The 16421-nt window shown below is 67.1% G+C and overlaps 3 protein-coding genes across 3 annotated transcripts; 1 reads left to right on the forward strand and 2 right to left on the reverse strand.

Annotated features, from left to right (window-relative positions):
- Nucleotides 1–1793: 1793 nt before the first annotated feature.
- Nucleotides 1794–4290, reverse strand: H696_02269 (hypothetical protein; the record flags this gene model as incomplete). The annotated part of the gene is made up of 3 exons (XM_009496172.1): nt 1794–2084; nt 2331–2474; nt 2701–4290. The coding sequence occupies 3 exons, from the start codon at nt 4288–4290 to the stop codon at nt 1794–1796; spliced, it is 2025 nt and encodes a 674-aa protein (XP_009494447.1).
- A 2782-nt stretch (nt 4291–7072) lies between these two features.
- H696_02270 (hypothetical protein) lies at nt 7073–9281 on the reverse strand. Its single transcript, XM_009496173.1, has 5 exons — nt 9221–9281; nt 8936–9045; nt 8743–8831; nt 8348–8617; nt 7073–8208 (listed from the first exon to the last, which is right to left on the reverse strand). The coding sequence occupies exons 2-5, from the start codon at nt 8994–8996 to the stop codon at nt 7423–7425; spliced, it is 1206 nt and encodes a 401-aa protein (XP_009494448.1). The 5' UTR covers nt 8997–9045; nt 9221–9281; the 3' UTR covers nt 7073–7422.
- A 1106-nt stretch (nt 9282–10387) lies between these two features.
- Nucleotides 10388–13843, forward strand: H696_02271 (T-complex protein 1 subunit zeta). Its single transcript, XM_009496174.1, has 8 exons — nt 10388–10503; nt 10752–10978; nt 11074–11137; nt 11258–11452; nt 11635–11715; nt 11843–12358; nt 12500–12641; nt 12808–13843. The coding sequence occupies exons 2-8, from the start codon at nt 10839–10841 to the stop codon at nt 13293–13295; spliced, it is 1626 nt and encodes a 541-aa protein (XP_009494449.1). The 5' UTR covers nt 10388–10503; nt 10752–10838; the 3' UTR covers nt 13296–13843.
- Nucleotides 13844–16421: the final 2578 nt, after the last annotated feature.

The raw sequence follows: 16421 nt of genomic DNA on the forward strand, positions 1-16421 counted from the left end.
GGGACTGTCCTCGCGTCTCGGAAGACGGCGAGGTGGCCCCCTGGCGCATGCACCCTCGCACCTGGCGTTGATTACTCCGCACCAACGCCTGACAATGAGTCAGAAAGCTCTAAACCCATCCAAATGACATTCTTTGTATCACATGGATGTCTCTTTAGGTTTGTCGGCCCGGCGCCAGTCGGACACTGTGGCCAACCACCGAGGCCCGGCCCGCGCCAGCTCCGTTCAGGCCCCCTGTTGTTCGGGGAGAGGCGGGCGGGCTTAGACAACACTCGCCCCGAGCCGATGGCTGTCGGCGTGATTCCGCACAAGTCACGGGCCGTATGTCGCGCTGCCCTGCCCCCGGAGAAACTCCGGCCATCTTCCCTCCTTTTGGCCCGCCCCCCCCCCTCAGGTGGGGAGAGTGGCTCGGGCGTTGTTGGAACCACGGAGAGACGCCTTTTTTTTTTCCCCCTCACGCGTGCCCCGCATGCTGTGGCCATGCCTCCGCCGTCGTGTGTTCTCCTTTTTCCGCCGCCGCTGCGCCCGCCCGGGGGGCTGTCAGGCGCGCGCCCCGTTCCCGACATCACTCCTCCTCTCCCTGTTTCCTCCTCCCTCGCTGCCCTCCTTTACATCACCCGACCCACTTCCCTCTCCCATCTGTGGTGAACCCTCTGGCTGCCCGCCCACACCTCCTCTCCTCTCCTCCTCCGGGCCGCCGCTAAAGGCCCCCCCCCCCCCCCCCCCCCCCCCCCCCCCCCCCCCCCCCCCCCCCCCCCGCTCTCCCGTTGGCGTGCACGCCCGGCATACCAATGCCGGCTCTCCGGCTTCCCGGGCTCTGGCGGACGCCTGCCCGCCCTGTGGGCGCTCGCCGCGCGCATACACACACACAGGCACCAAGACACGCCCCGGTTATGAACACCCGGGAGCATGTCCACCCCCCCCCCCCCCCCTGCACACTCACACACACACGAACGGTGGGCGGGGGAGGAGAGGGCCAAGATCAGAGATTCCCAGGCCAACGACGCCATCAGCCCGGACGGCCAACTTCCCCCGGAGCCCCCGGCCGAAAAAAACAGCCTGTCCTGGCGGCTCTCCCCGGCTCGGGGTTGCCCCTTCGGCCTAGTTCAGCCGCCTGCCCGCGCCCCCCCCCCCCCCGCAGTTGGACACCGGAGATGGTCAATCGGCGGAGGCAGATTGTACAATCGCGATCGGCTTGGTCACGTGGGGGATCATGCGCCGCTCGGCCGTGATGCGGCACGCCTCATCGCACCCCACTTTCCTCCGGCCCGCCTCCCTGTTCCAGTCCGCTGCTCTTGCTGCCTGTGCCCCTGCACGAATGGGTCCTATATTATGCACCGCCGCCATCATCGGCGGCATGGAGTTCTATGTAAAAGTGAATCTCGGAAAAGTATTGAGGAAGGATGCCTGCCCGCGTGTCTGTGTGTGTGTGTGTGTGTGTGTGCCTGAGAGCGCATGTGCCCATGCGTAGACGCATGGCGGAGACTGTGCGAGGCAGCTTGCCTTCTGGAAGCAAAGGCTCAATGTCTGCATTGTATGTGTGTTTGGGTCTAACAACTCAGAGAGTTGTACATGTGTGTATGTCTATGTGTGTGTGTGTGCACGCGTGTGCGAGAGAGAGAGAGAGAGAGAGAGAGAGAGAGAGAGAGGGAGGGAGGGAGGCGATCCGGGGGATGAGGGAACAAAAATGGATGGACACCCTCCGAAGGAGCGTAGGCGCGAGATGGGGCAGAGGGAAGGGCGTGGCAAGGTGTATGGCTACCCATCTTCCCTCTCCTTGTTGCTGTCCTCTCTCAGCGCTGGGCATTGGCCACAACCCGGCCTCGACGGGAGAACACCACGAAGAAGAGGATAAATCCGACGCAGGCAAAGCCAATTAGCATGGCCGACAGGCCGCCGAGGGCAAACATCGCATGCACGGCCCGGTCATGCCGACTGAGCATGAACTTAACCCGGTCCGAGCAGGCCACCACCTCCGGCAGAGGGCTCGGACTGCCAGGCGGTTCAGGACGGCTACCTCCGGGACGACACTCTGGACTCGGGGCTGGCCGATCATCGGGAACAAGCATGCCACAGCAGTCAAGCTAGGTGTGCGTGTGTGCGTGTGTGTGTGGGGGGGGGGGGGTATGTGGACAGGCACAGGGGTGTGTCAGTATATCATGGACCGTCACATCTGCGCCCGCCGCCCCAACTGTCACACTCTGGACATGGGCGACAAGGGCAGTACATGGGGAGGCACGCATGCGCACAAGGGGACCGCCCCTTGTATGGTCCCCATCATGCACAGCGGCTCCAGGGCAGAAGATTGGCGTCCTGCCGCCGGCACGTACCCTTTCCTGAACAAAACCGCGCACCGGGACCGGGAGTTTGTCCCAGATTTCGCTCATGGTAATGTCGATCTGGGAGATCTCCTGCTGGTAGATGTTCCACCCTGCCGTCAAGCCGACAATGACCGCCACACAGACCATCGATGTCTACGGGAGGGGGTGAGGGGGCCGGGGGCGTCGGCGGAGGTTATCAAACGCACATAGGGCCATCGCTGTTAGGTTCCCCGGCGGACGTGCAAGCGGCCATTTGTCCCCCCCCCCCTCCTGCCCCCGTGCCAGCTGCTCCCTGTGGAGCTCAGTCCGTGCCCCCCTCCCCCGCAGGAAGGGGGGAGGAACCCCTGGCCGAGGCTGAATACACCAAGCATGTCCGTACCAGCAGAATGATCAACAAATTCAGGTAGCGGTTGGTCAAGCGCGCTTCCATGATCATGACCTTGGTGGTCTTGGCCAGGCCGCGGGCCGTGTCCCCGGCATCGGGCGATTCACCATGCAGCAAGGGACCCCCCGCGGCATCCAGCTCAGCCAGGGTGGCCTGGGGGTTCCGAGCGCTGACGGAAACATGATTCGAGCCAGCTTCCAGGGGAGCCACCTTGCGTGCAAGGTACTGCGCTTCCTTGCACATGTTAAGGCCGCCCGGAGGGTTGATCCCGCCATCGCCATCGGAGGGGCGGCACACAGCACCAGGGCCGCCTGCCGAGGGTGCCTCGAAATCCATGGACCCCGACATCATGAGCAGGTCTTCGGAACTATCCGAGCAGCCGGTACTTCCGCCGGTGGACGTGAGCGCCGAATCCACGCCCAGCGACGCCACCGGGGGGAGTGCCCTCCGGACGCCGCCCCGGGGGACCATGACGGTTTTGAGGCAGCCGGCACAGGCCCCAGCCTCCAAGCCCGGGCCGCCCCCGGCAGTGGTGTTGATCGAGAACTCCGCACACCGACACGCCTCCTCGCCGGCCAGGGCATCCGCCTGCTCTTGTGCCAGGGCAGCCCCGTGCTCTTCCTCTTCCTCCTCCTCCTCCTCAAGGTCTGTCTCCACGGGGCACCGCGTGACGCTGGACTCAAGTCGGCGCTTGATCAGCCGGCTGATTTTGCTGATGGAAAGCATGCCCGCCGCGGCCAGCATCCCGCCGACCATGGTCAACAGGGCCCCCATGCGGGCCAGCAGGACAGCCGCCGGCAGGGGCTCCAGCGTTCGATGGCCGAGGGCCGTCCACGCGCCGATGGACATGCACCCAAGCCCGGCCAGAGCACCCAAGGCCAACAGCAGGCGAATGAAGAAGACACACACCCGGTAAGCGACATGGTCCTCCTGCAGACGATAGCGCGATTGCCCGGCGGCCAGGCCCTCGGACAGGGGATGCCGGTCGCCAAAGTACATGACAAACTCGGAATTGAGCCAGAGGCTGTCGCCGGGGCCGCGGCTGCCGTCACCGGCGCCGGTGGCCCCCGGCCCGGTGGATCCACCAGCCCCAGGCGGGAAGTCATCGCCCCCCGGCCAGAGTGCCGGGCTGATGAAGGGCGCCGTGGCGGCCGGCGGGCAGTCGCCCGCGCGGCTGGTTGCACTTCCGCGCCGACTGCGCCCGGTGGATGTGCTTGCCCCGGTGCGGGGTGTACTCGGCGCCCGGGCCGGGGTGGCCGGCTGCAGAAGGGGCCGGCCCTCATCGGCATCACTGTCACACTCGGTGTCGGCCCCGGGCGCGGCCGGCTCCCGGCATGGGGGATGCTCCGCCCAGCGGGCTTGCCCATGGCCAGGCGGCATCTTATGCCCGGGCCCCGAGGTGCCGGGCGGCTGCCCTTGGCGGTCCAGGCCCACATCGAGAGTCGGGCTGGCCAGCGAATCAACAGACGCCAGCAGGGGCCCGGGCGTGGCGGGCGCCGCTGGCGGCTGCGTGGTCGACCCCTTCTCCGGGCTGGCAGTCCGTATGGACTGGGTCAGGACGCTGATCCAGTTTCCGGTGGTCATTGCCTGGCTGCTTGTGGAGGGGTGGCAAAAGGCGAGACGCGGATCAGCGTGCATGCACGGGGCGTCAACCGGCACTCAGGCGTGGTACAGGGGGCAGGGAGGAGGAGGAGGAGAAGCAGCAGCAGCAGCAGCAGCAGCAGCGGGCAGCACCAAAGAACATACCCTTCTCGCAGGAGGGAAGCTCGGTGGCTCCAAGCGGCAAGGGAGGGTCGGTGGGGAGAGAGCACACACACACACACACACACACGGCCGGACACCTCGTCCCCAGGTTGCCGAATCCCGGTCACGAAGGAGCGTATCCACGGGGAGGGCGGCGGGCGAAGAGAGGGGGAGGACTGAAGCCGCCAGGCAAAATGACAAGGCCAGCCAAGGTACCAATAGCTAGACAGGCCCAAGCCCACAGGCACAGCGTGCGTCTGGTGCAGAGAACAGGAGCAGTGAGGCGAGGCACAAAGAAGAGGGAAGGGGGGGGGGGGGACAGGAAGCACGTATGCGAGTGTCCCCTTGCTGCTGTGTGTGCGCCAGCGATCGGGGCCTTTTTTCTTCGTCCCTCCCTTGCCCGAGCCCCCCTTGCCCCCGCCTGCGGCTCTGCTCCCTCGCTTCGGTGTGGGGATTTGCCTCGTGCCTCGGCACAGCTTACACGCCCGCTGTCAGGCATTATACCGGCACGGGCCCGATCCGGTGAAGCTGCCGGCGGCTCGCCGTCCAGCATCGCGGGAGGGCCGGGCGCGCGAGGGGCGCGAGGGGCGCCAGAGAGAGATAATCCGCGCGGCCGACGCCGTACAAGGGGGCCAGCCAGCTGGGGTTGGGGGGAGATCGCGTCTCGATTGTGGGCGGTGCGGGGCACTGCCACTTCCCTCCGACGCCTGCCATGTGAACATGCCCAAGCAGTGTGGCGATCATAGCCCCGGGTGCGTCGTAGCCGGAACCAGGCCGCGGCTTGTGTGTGCGCATGGTTGTGCGAGTGCTCCGTGGCATGGGGCTCCGGAGCCGCGGGGGGGGGAGGGGGGGGGGGGGGGGCGGGGGGGAGGCAGGGGCATCCTCAGTCGCAAATGCTCTCTTCCATGCGCCGAGCTCGATGACGCTCAACGCAGGGACGACCGGGCCCGCGCATGGCCCCAGCATCCCGGCAGAGGTACACTGCTGCGCAGGTACGCCCGTCACCGATCCTCCCGAGTGCTGACGAGAGAATACGAGGTGGGCAAGCTGCGCGGGTATCCGGCTCCGAATACATCCTCCCCACGGGTGGGACGACAAAGACACTGACGAGCCACCTGCGAGTAAGATACATCCGTGCCCGGGGCGCGAGGGGGGGCATCAAACCGTTCATGGCCAACATTCCGCGTGGGAAACCTCGCAGCCCATTCCCAAGGCTATCAGGTGTAACGCCAGGGGGGGGGGAGGGGGGGGCGGGGATGAAGGAGGCAGCACTGGTGTCCTTGAGGAGTTCGGTGCAGCCGCATGTACTCACGGGCGAAGCCGCCCCACCAAGACATTCGGCCATTGCGCCGGCACGATCGGCCGTCCGGTTGGGCAACGCGTGGATCGGGGCTGGGCTCCTCGCGGAGATGCAGCGACCCCCACACATAGGCCCCAGGCCCGGGACCTAGCGTGGAGGGGCCTCCCATGCCCTCCCCCGCCCCCCCCCCCCCCCGCCCGATGGCTCGTCGGCCCCCTGTCGCCCAGACGCCCTGCCCCTACTCGCCATGAGGCCAAGAGGGATTCCCAATTGCATGTGGCATCGAAACGACATGCCTCGTCGGCTCCGACGAGAAGGCCGGGGGCGAGGGCGGGGGGGGGGGGGGCGCGGATCGACCATACGGACACCCGTGTGTGCTGCTGCGTGAAAGCGTGTGAGTCACCACCCCATACGCACAGGCGCTGGGGCTGGGGAAGGTCGTCGGGCGGCGGAATGAAGAAGCCAGAGAATCGGGCGTGAATGCGGGTGACTGCATCGGCGGCGGCCTCCTCCCCCACAACTACATCACCCCGCCTGGGTGGCCCCGTGGGGTTTTGCTCGACGGCGCCTTCAACCCGAAGGGCTGTGCGTGTTCCGTGCGCGTACGTGGGTGTGTGTGTGTGTACGGGGGGGGGGGGCGGGAGGGGGGAACAAGAGGAAGAGAGGGGCAGAGGGGGGCAGAGGAGGCGTGGCCTTCGGTGAGCCTTCGACCGGAGTCCGACGAGCCCGCAGGCGGGGTAGCGCGGGGAAAGGGGCGCAGAGGGGGGCGACGGTGGAGTGTTTTGAATGGGCCTTCCGTTGGTGGTTTTCCTACTTCCCGGGTCCATGGGGCTGCCCGGGGCGCGCGTGCGTATGTGCGTGTGCCTATGCGCGCGCACGCGCGCGCGCGCGGAGAGGAGGGGCAGGGGGTCAGTTATCTCCCTGCTCGGCACATGGCCACGCGCCGGGGGCAGGCTTTTCGCCCGACGGCTGGTCTCGGTCAAGGCTCGCTGCTCCGCCTGACGCCCCGGCCGCGGCTGCAGACCGCCGTGGGGGGGGGGGGGCCAGGGGAGGAGGCCTGCCGGCCTGAGGCGGTGGCGGCTCTCGGAGCCAGCAGCGACAGGAGGATCAGCAGGACGAGGCCCGGCGGTGGCGTCGTGTGCGCCGCTTCCCACGGGCACGTACGTTGGCACTGGATTGTGTATTTCCCCCTCCCCCCGGACACCGCGCAGTGGGGGGGGGGGGGGGGGGGGGGGGGGGGGCAACCATTTCGGCCACAAACGTGGGGCAATTCTTCCATCCCCTGCCGCGCGAAGCCGGGCCCTGCCTGCCAGGAGGGGGGAAGGGGGCACAATGTGTGGTATTTGGGTACATGGGGGGGGGGGCAAGGGCAGGAGAGGAGAGGAGAGGGAAGCAGCGCCCACGCCCCTCGCAACATAAAGGCACTGTGAGGGGCAGGGGAGGAGGGAGCGAGAAGGACCGCGGGCCGGAAAGAGGGAGGGAAGGGAGGGAGAAGATGATGCTCCCGAAGGCTAAATATACAAAACGGACGGTCCAGTCCCTCGCTGCAGAGGGGGGAAAAGAGGGGGGGGAAGGGGAGAGCACACGCCCAGGAGAAGGAGGGGAGGAAACAACAAAGGCCAGCGAAGGGCGAAGATGGCCGGCCGCCAGGCACAGGCCGGGAGGCCACACGCTCAGTAGCGGCGGGACCGGTCATCACGGTACCGGTCGTCGCGGGGGCGCTCATCGCGAGAGCGCTCGTCGCGGTACCGGTCCTCGCGGGGGCGGTCATCTCGACGGTCGTCGCCGCGGTACCGGTCATCGCGACGGTCGTCGCCGCGGTACCGGTCGTCGCGGCGATCATCGCGGTACCGGTCATCCCGGGGCCGGTCGTCGCGGTACCGATCGTCGCGGGGCCGGCCACCATGGCGATCGCGATCACGCTCACGGTCACGGTCGCGGAAGTGATCGCCACGCCCGCCGCGGAAGTCCCGACCACGGTCGAAGTCCCGGTCGCGACGATGGTGGTCACCGCCGTCCGGGCCGCCGCCACCGAAGCCCCCGCGGTGGTGGTGGTGGTGGTGATGATGGGCGTGGTGCCCGGACGGCGGGCCATGGTGCTGATGCTGCAGCCCCATGGCAGCCAGCTCGGCATGGCGCGCGCGAACCGCCACCAGACCCGCATGCAGACGCCCGGAGTGGTGATCCTCCAGACACTTGTCCGAATCGTCACGGCTCAACATGGCCGGGCACGAATCGCACACGAACATCTTCAGCGTGTTGGACGCCACGCCGAGGCTGGCCGCGGTGGCGCTCTCCGCCTCGCGGAGCTCCGCCTGCAGACGGCTCTGGGACTCCTTCAGCACACTGGCCTCGTTGAGGATTTGCAGAGACTCATCGACGAGACCCTCGCCACCGAGGCGCTCGGCCTCGGCCTCCAGCTCGGTGAGCTTCTCGGTGACTTTGTTGTACTCCAGGCGCTATGAACGTCGGGGGGACGGGGGGGGGGGAGGGGGGGAGCGGGAGCGGGAGGGAAAGGGGGCACATCAGGCGGGTTAATACCAAAAGGGAGAGGAACGCGCGGCGAAGGGACCCCACCCAAGGGAGAGGATGGCGCACAATGTCCAGGATGGCGCTGTCCTCCCAGGCGCGTTTCTTGTTGTCGAGATCCGCCTTCATGCGGTTAATTTCACGGTCCGCGCGCTGGACGATCCGACCGAGGTTCTGCAGGAGCGAGTACAGGTAGCCAAAGGGATCGACAGCGCGAGCAGGCAGGGGAGCATCGCCACTCTCGGCCTTCATGCGCGCCGACAGCTCCTCGACCTCCTTCTCATACAGCCGGCGCATGGCGTCCGAGTGAATGTGCGGGCAGCGACCCTCATCGAGGTGCTACAGGCCGCGAGAAAGCCAGGCCGCGAGAAAGCCAGGCCACGGCGTTAGTCTCATGAAAGGGACAGGGGGCCACCACGCGGCACAGTTAACGGGAGGGGGGGGGAGGGACGGGGCGAACGCACGGTGTTGTGGAAGAGCTCATGCGGGCACATGCCGACAAGGTACATCTTGCAGATGTTGTCGTCGGTGAAGTGCATCCTCGAGGAGGACTCTGATGGTAAACGGGGAGGGGAGGGGGGAAGGAGAAAAGTGTCAGAAGGAAGCCACACGAGGGGCAGATGGCGAGGAGGAAAGCGGGAGAGACGCTTCACGCACCGGTGACGCCAATCGAGCTGAAGAGCTCGATCAGCACACGGCGACGCTCGGTGTAAGCCATGGCCGAAAGGGAGGGCGGAGATGGGAAGGGGGGCGAAGAGTGGAAAGCGCTGTAGACCATCACCAGGGAAGGGGGCTGTGTCAGTGGCGAATGTAGAGAGGAGGGGGAGGGGAGCGACACAAAGGAGGTGTGCCCTGAGGCGGTAGTCGCCCCCACACGCGCGGGCACACACACACACACACACACACACACACACAGGTAAGGCAGCAATTGCGCGCACGAACCCGAGAAAAGGAGGGATGCGCAAACAAGGAGGAAGGAGTTGGAAGCAGGCGCGATGGGCAGAGGGAGGGGGGAGGGGAGGGGAGATGGGTGGACACAAGTCCCCGACCGGGGCCGGGGCCGCACTGGTCGCCGGCGGCGCAAATATGAATGAGATGTGCGTGATGATGCCCTATTCTCACGTGCCTCTTCCAAAGGAACGACATTCTCTGAGGAATGTAGCTCAGGCCCTACCCTCGGAGGTACATCGCCATAGCCGAGGTCTGCGGCTTGCAACCACAGGAGGCGGGGGGGAGGCTCTTTCCATGCCCCCGCCGCGAGGCCGGGTGCGGCCGGGAACAAGAAGCGGCATGCGCGGGGTGGTAAATGAAGGGCAGACATTGCGTTCCGCAGGCCGCTGGCTGGGGGCCGGCGGGCGGGCGGGCTGGGGGCGACGGAGCGGGACGGAGAGAGAGCTGGCCGGTGCGGTGGGGGCACAGAGCCATCCCAGCCGCGCCGCTGTGTGTGCGCGCATCAGCGGCCTCCGACTAGCGGAGGGGGATTCGGCGAGAGCGGAGGCCGGGCACACTGGGCCCGCTTCCAAAGTGGTCTCGCTTGGTGCGGCCCCCCCAGAGACCGCCCTGTGGTCCTGGACACACCGGGGCCGGTTTGCAGGCCGTTGCCAGTGGACGGGCTCTGGTCCCCTGCCCTCGAGGGGGGGGGGAGCCGATGCGAGGAACAGGATCGCCCGGGGGTGTGGTTCCCCCCCCTCCCCCCGGAGGAAACCTTCGCAGTTTGTCCACGCGCCTACACTAGTTCCAGAATGATCCTATTGGGCTGGGTTTGCTTTGGCTCGCGCGTTCCTCTCCCCACTCACTCCAGGGGCCTTGCCGGTCCGGCCGGGAAGGAATTGAGCCAGTGAACGAGCAACGTCGGCGAGGGCCCCTCACCACGCATGCAGGTCCGGCTGCAACGTCCACCGGTCCTGGGCCGCAGCCGCTGAGGGGGCGCGAGAGAGGGCCTCGCAGAGCGAGGAAGACAAGCAGGGCCTCGCAGAGCGCGCGAAACCGCCATCATTCCTCCCACCTCGCCCGGAGTCCGGGCTTCCCCCCCCCCCCCCGAGAGGGGGGAGGAGGACGCAGCGGCCCGGAGAGGCCCCGCCCGCCAGGGGGCCCTTGCTGCCGCTTGTCCTGTGAAGAGCGGCCAGTATGGCCCCTCCACCGCCCAGGCGGGCCCCTTACACGGACTCCGATACTCCCCCCCTTGTCATCCCTCCCGATCGACCTGCTGTATCTCTTTTGTCCCCGTGCGTCCTCTCGCACGGAGCCTTCCTCCTCCCCCTCCCCCCTCCCCCCTCCCCCTCTCCCTCTGCCCCTCCTCCCCGCGCTCTCGCTCTGGCTGCTCGCGGCGTCCATCCGCGGCGCGATCTTTCCCGTCCATCTTCGGCTTCTCCCCGATCCACGATGCCCCATGCGGTTGCCCTCGCCCTCCTCTGCGCACGCACACGCACGCACAAGTCCCCGGTCGCTCGCTGACACACTTGCTGGTGACCAGTTTCCCCTGCCCCCTCCCCCTTTTTTCCCATAACCACCCGCCGTCTCCCACACGAGTCCGTTTGGTTGCCCTCCCCCTCTCCTCCCCATGTCCAACGCCATCTCCGCCCTCAACCCCAAGGCCGAGTTCGCTCGCCGTGGCCAGGCCCTTCAGCTGAACATCAATGCCGCCTCCGGTCTGCAGGATGTCCTCCGCTCGAACCTCGGCCCGCGCGGTACCATCAAGATGTGCGTCGTCGCCGTGCGCTCCTGAGCGCGCCACTTTGGCCGGCCACCGATTTTGACCCCTCGCATTGCCCCCTCATTTCCCGGCCTCGCGCTAGGCTTGTCTCCGGCTCCGGTGACATCAAGCTGACCAAGGATGGCAAGGTCCTCCTCGGGGAGATGGTACGCCGCCCCTTGCGCATTCGTCCATCCGCCTGTCTGCCACTCAAATGACACTGACACGGCCCCCCTCCCCGCCCCCCCCCCCTTGCATGCCTCCCGGTGACGGCGCACGTCACACAGCAAATCCAGAACCCCACCGCCGCCATGATCGCCCGCGCGGCCACCGCCCAGGATGACATCACCGGTGACGGCACCACCTCCAACGTCCTGCTGATTGGTGAGCTCCTCAAGCAGGCCAACCACTTCCTGTCCGAGGGCCTGCACCCGCGCCTGTGCACCGATGGCTTTGAGACTGCCAAGACTGAGGCCATCAAGGTGCGTCCCCTCTCCCGCGCTCCCCTCCCCCTGGCCACAGTGGGGATGCTTGGACAGTGTGCCCTGCCCTGCCTCTTCGCCCCTCCTCCTCCTCCTCCGGCCCGGAGGCCGCCAGGCCCAAACACGTCACATATGCCCCTCCGTGCTAACCGCCGAGCCCCTGCCCCCGCCCCCCCCAACAGTTCCTCAACGAGTACCGCATTGAGAAGGAGGTCACTCGCGATCTGCTGATCGAGGTGGCCCGGACTTCCCTCCGGACTAAGGTGTGTCACTGCACGCGCATGCGCCCATCTGCCTCCTGTGGGGCCGTGCTGGCCCTCTCCCTCTCCCCCCTTGCCCTGACGCCGGACATCTTACCCTCCTCCTTCCCCCCCCCCTCCCTCCCTCCAGCTCCACCACGAGCTTGCCGACCTCATCACCGAGCACATTGTCGACTCGGTGCTGACCATCCAGCGCGAGGGCGAGCGCGTGGACCTCTTCATGGTGGAGATCATGAAGATGATGCACCGGACCGACATGGAGTCGCGCCTGGTCAAGGGCCTGGTGCTGGACCATGGTGCCCGCCACCCGGACATGCCCAAGCGCCTGCAGAACTGCTACATCCTCACCTGCAATGTCTCCCTCGAGTATGAGAAGACCGAGATCAACTCCGGGTTCTTCTACTCCTCGGCCGAGGAGCGCGACCGCATGGTTGCCGCCGAGCGCCGCCATACCGACGATCGCGTGCAGAAGGTCATCGAGCTCAAGCGCAAGGTCTGCCCCCCGGGCAGCGGTAAGAGCTTCGTCCTCATCAACCAGAAGGGCATTGACCCGCTGTCTCTGGACATGCTGGCCCGTGAGGGGATCTTCGCTGTGCGCCGCGCCAAGCGCCGTAACATGGAGCGCATGACTCGCGCCTGCGGTGGTGTACGTGTCGACGTGTCTGAGGCGGGGGGGTGGGGGCTTCTTTCCTTTTTCTTCTCGTGCCACACCACACGGCCGGACTAACCGTACATGCCCCCATGCTTTTTTGCTGCACGGGGGGCTGCCCCTCGGTCCATCCCGCAGGTGGCCGTCAACTCCTTCGACGAGATGGACGAGAGCATCCTCGGCCATGCGGGCCTGGTGTACGAGCACACCCTCGGCGAGGAGAAGTACACCTTCGTCGAGGAGGTGGAGAACCCCTTCTCTTGCACCCTGCTCATCAAGGGTGCGTCCGTGGCATCCTCCTGGCCAATATTGACTGTGGTGCCATGCGCGCATGCACACGCGTCGCCCATGCCATGTGCCCTCCTCCGTCGCGCCGCGACACCCGCCCCGGAAGCTGACCGCCCCATTTCCCTGGCCCCCCCCCCCTCTCCTCCAACACCCAACAGGCCCCAACAAGCACACCCTGGACCAGATCGTCGAGGCCATTCGCGATGGCCTGCGCGCCGTCAAGAACACCATCGAGGACAAGTCCGTCGTCCCGGGCGCCGGCGCCTTCGAGGTGGCTGCCTACCTGCACCTGATGAAGTTCAAGAACACCATCAAGGACAAGTCCAGCATGGGTGTCGTGGCCTTTGCCCAGGCCCTGCTCGTGGTCCCCAAGGTCCTGGCCCAGAACGGCGGCCACGACCCGCTTGACGCCCTGGTCAAGGTCCAGGCCGAGGCCGCCGAGGGCCACCACGCCGGCATCGACGTCAACACCGGTGAGCCCCTGGACCCGACCGTCGAGGGGATTTGGGACAACTACCGCGTCAAGCGCCAGCTCCTGCACTCGTGCTCCACCATCGCCGGCAACCTGCTGCTGGTGGACGAGATGATCCGCGCCGGCCGCGCCACCACCAAGAACGGCCCCGACGGCCAGGAGATGGCCATGTAAACACGCACTCGCACGACTTTGTTGTCCATACATGCGTGTGTGTGTGCCTGTGCGCGTCGAGCAGTTTGGTGAGCGTGTGTGTGTGCGCGTGTGTCGGCGGAGTGACAGAGAGAGAAAGAGGCGGGGCGCTAAGATCTCCCTCGCATGTGTATGCCCTCTCCCGATCTCCTCGCCGCTCTGTCCATTTGCCACTGCACGCTCCCTCTCTCTCTCTCTCTTTCTTTCTCCCTCCCCTCGCACATGACACATCCCCACCCCGACCTTGTATATACAGAGTGACCCCGCGCCCACGCGCGGGGTGAGGCGCGCCCTGGCGGCGCAGAGGGAGAGAGACACAGGCGAGCCTCTTGTGTGTATGTGTACGCGCGCGTGCATATGCTGGATGAGAGGACCCGCCTCCCTCCCTCCCTCCCCCCCCCCTCCTCGGCAGCTCTCCTCCCCGGCGCGCGTGTCCGCCCCTCCTCCTCCCCATCTAGGCGCATACCACGTCCAGTTTCAATGACGCGCTGCTCCCCTCCCGAGAAAATACAAAAAACACTAGTGAGAGACGACACACATGGCCATGGGGGGGGGGGTATGGCAGGGGGGGGAGGGAGCGTGTACTACGCAGACTTCCGGCGGGATGGTGAGAGGGGTGACAAGCCCGGCCGGGCCACGGTGTCTCGCCGGGGTGCGGAAATGGCAGGCAGCCCCAGGCCCGACCGAGGGAGACAAAGAGAAGGAGGGGGGGCGGGGCGGGGCGGGGCGGGGCACGCGCGGCGGCGGCGGCAACAACAAATGGGCAAGAAAAACCGGCCGGCGGACGAGGTCCGGGGTGGGAGCATGGGATGTCGGCGCGGGGCCTGGCCACATTCTTCGGCCCGGGCACACAGCCGCGAGCGCGGAAGAGAGAAAAGTGGCTGCCCGCATGTGCAGGGGTGTCGGGCAGGCAGGGAAGAGGACGGCACCGAACGCCGCCGTCGCCGCGGCGTTCGGTGCCCACACGTGAGAGCCGCCGAGGGTCGCTTTTCATGAAGGGAGCCGCACCTGGGCAAGGCACAAAAGCCAAGGGTCGCCGGATGAAAGTACGGATTGCCATGATGGCCCTTGGACGGGGCCCTCGCCCGGCGCGGCAACCCTTTCATGGGCCGAAACCCTAGTTTCGATTTTCAGGCGGGAACATTTCGCCCATGATTTGGGCGTCGCCAAATGCGCCAGGATGTTTCACGCGGGGGGCGCCTTCCCACCGCATGGCTCAGAAGGCGGCCCAAATCTGCCCGTGCGCGCCATGGCGGGGCGAAATTCTGCGCACCATGGCGGGAGTCTCTTTCCCACGATGGCGCTCCCTGGTGACCTGCCGGCGCAGCGCCACTAACCCCTTGGCAGTCGGGCCGTTGCAAAAAAAGAGGGAAAAAGGAAACGGTGAGGAGAGCGACCGGGCGCCGGCCGAGCGCCAGCTCCCGCGCGCCACCTTGCTACGGGCCTCCGCCCAAGGCTCTCGGCTACTGCCAGGCTACCGATCTCCAGCTAACGAATGCTAACGATGTGGGAACGCATGCCCCATGGGGTTGGAGGCGGGGCCGGGCATGCCTTCCGCCGCCCGTTGCCCCCGAGTCGCCAGGAGGAGGAGGAGAGGGGGGTGGACATGCTCCCGGGTGTTCATAACCGGGGCGTGTCTTGGTGCCTGTGTGTGTGTATGTGTGCGGCCAGCGCCCACAGGGCGGGCAGGCGTCCGCCAGAGCCCGGGAAGCCGGAGAGCCGGCATTGGTATGCCGGGCGTGCACGCCAACGGGAGAGCACAAGAGAGAGAGAGAGAGAGAGAGAGAGGGGGGGGGGGGGGGAGCTGGGACCCTTCTCCTTGCTTGGGCTCGGGGTGGACTCCCGTCCGTTCCACGTCCCTCGTCCTTCGCCGGCGTCGCGGGGGCCGGTTGGCCGGACTGAGGGACATCTCCATCATTCGGCTGCCGGTCCCCCCAGCTGCTGGGCGAGGGGCTGGACTGGCAGACGCGTGGGGCGTGCGCGGAGGGCCTGCCGGCCGGGCACAACCGACGGCCATGCGGTTCGGGGTGACCTGCCTCGGTCTGGCCGACCATTCGGCGTCCGCATGCCCATGGCGTGCACTGGACCCGATATGTGGCGACGTGCGCATTGAGCATGCGTGCGCCCCCAAGTGCAGGTGGTACCCCCTGCGCGGTCTAACTCCACCGAAGCGTACACATACACGCACACACACACACATACACACACCTGGGCATTCGGCCCCTCCCCGCTGGGGCACCACAGGCGCTGGGCCCTCCTCCAGGGAGCCCGCCCAGGGGAGGATGTCCCCCCCCCCCCCCCGCCGCCGGCCCTCGCTCCGGGCGTGTGGCCTCCTCGCGCGTGGGCGCGGGGCACGGGAGCCTGGCCATCATGGAAATCGGCACTCCGGGCCGGCGCCCAGGGGTCACCCGCTCTCCCGGGCGAATGGCTCCGGCTCCCGGGGGGTGACTCCGCGAGGGGCCTGCCTGGCTGACGCGCGATTGGCCGATGTTTCTCGGAGATCCATTGTCCCGAGCCGGCAGCCAAAGCCAGCATGGCCAGGTGCTTGCTTCGAACAAAAAGGAAAAGAGCCCGCCAACAGAGGCGCCCGACCTTGAACACCGGCGGGGAGAGCCGGCGCCGCAGAGGCGTGAAAGCCTGCCTCGCCGCAACATGCAACCCCGAGCTGCCGGCCGCCGGCAGAGAGGGAGAGGGCCCCTGGCGGCGCCGGCCGGGGCGCCGGCGCCCAAGCCGACCCTTGGGCGAGTAACCGAAATAACGGTCGGCTGCAGGACGTGCCTCCCGGGTGTCGGTCCATTCCGCGCCTCCCGGCCGATGGACACCTGAGCAGGGGAAGGAGTGTCATGGGCGTGCGTCCCGGCCACGATGCCCCGGGCATTGTGGGGCCTGCCTCGGTCCCCCTGGGGTCCGGTCCTGGGAGACCTTCAGGGACATCGGGACGCGCGACCGTATGTCCATGGACCCGTGTGCCTGTGTGTATGTGGGGAGAGGGGGGGGGGCGCATGGCTGCGCAGCCCTGCGTGTTGGTAAATGTGCGTATGCACACGGAGGCGCGCAAAGGCGCATGCAAGGACACACACACACATCGGCCTGCCCCGCTCTGGCTGC

The sequence above is a fragment of the Fonticula alba genome (genome assembly GCF_000388065.1).
Source record: "Fonticula alba strain ATCC 38817 unplaced genomic scaffold supercont2.3, whole genome shotgun sequence".
NCBI lineage: Eukaryota > Rotosphaerida > Fonticulaceae > Fonticula > Fonticula alba.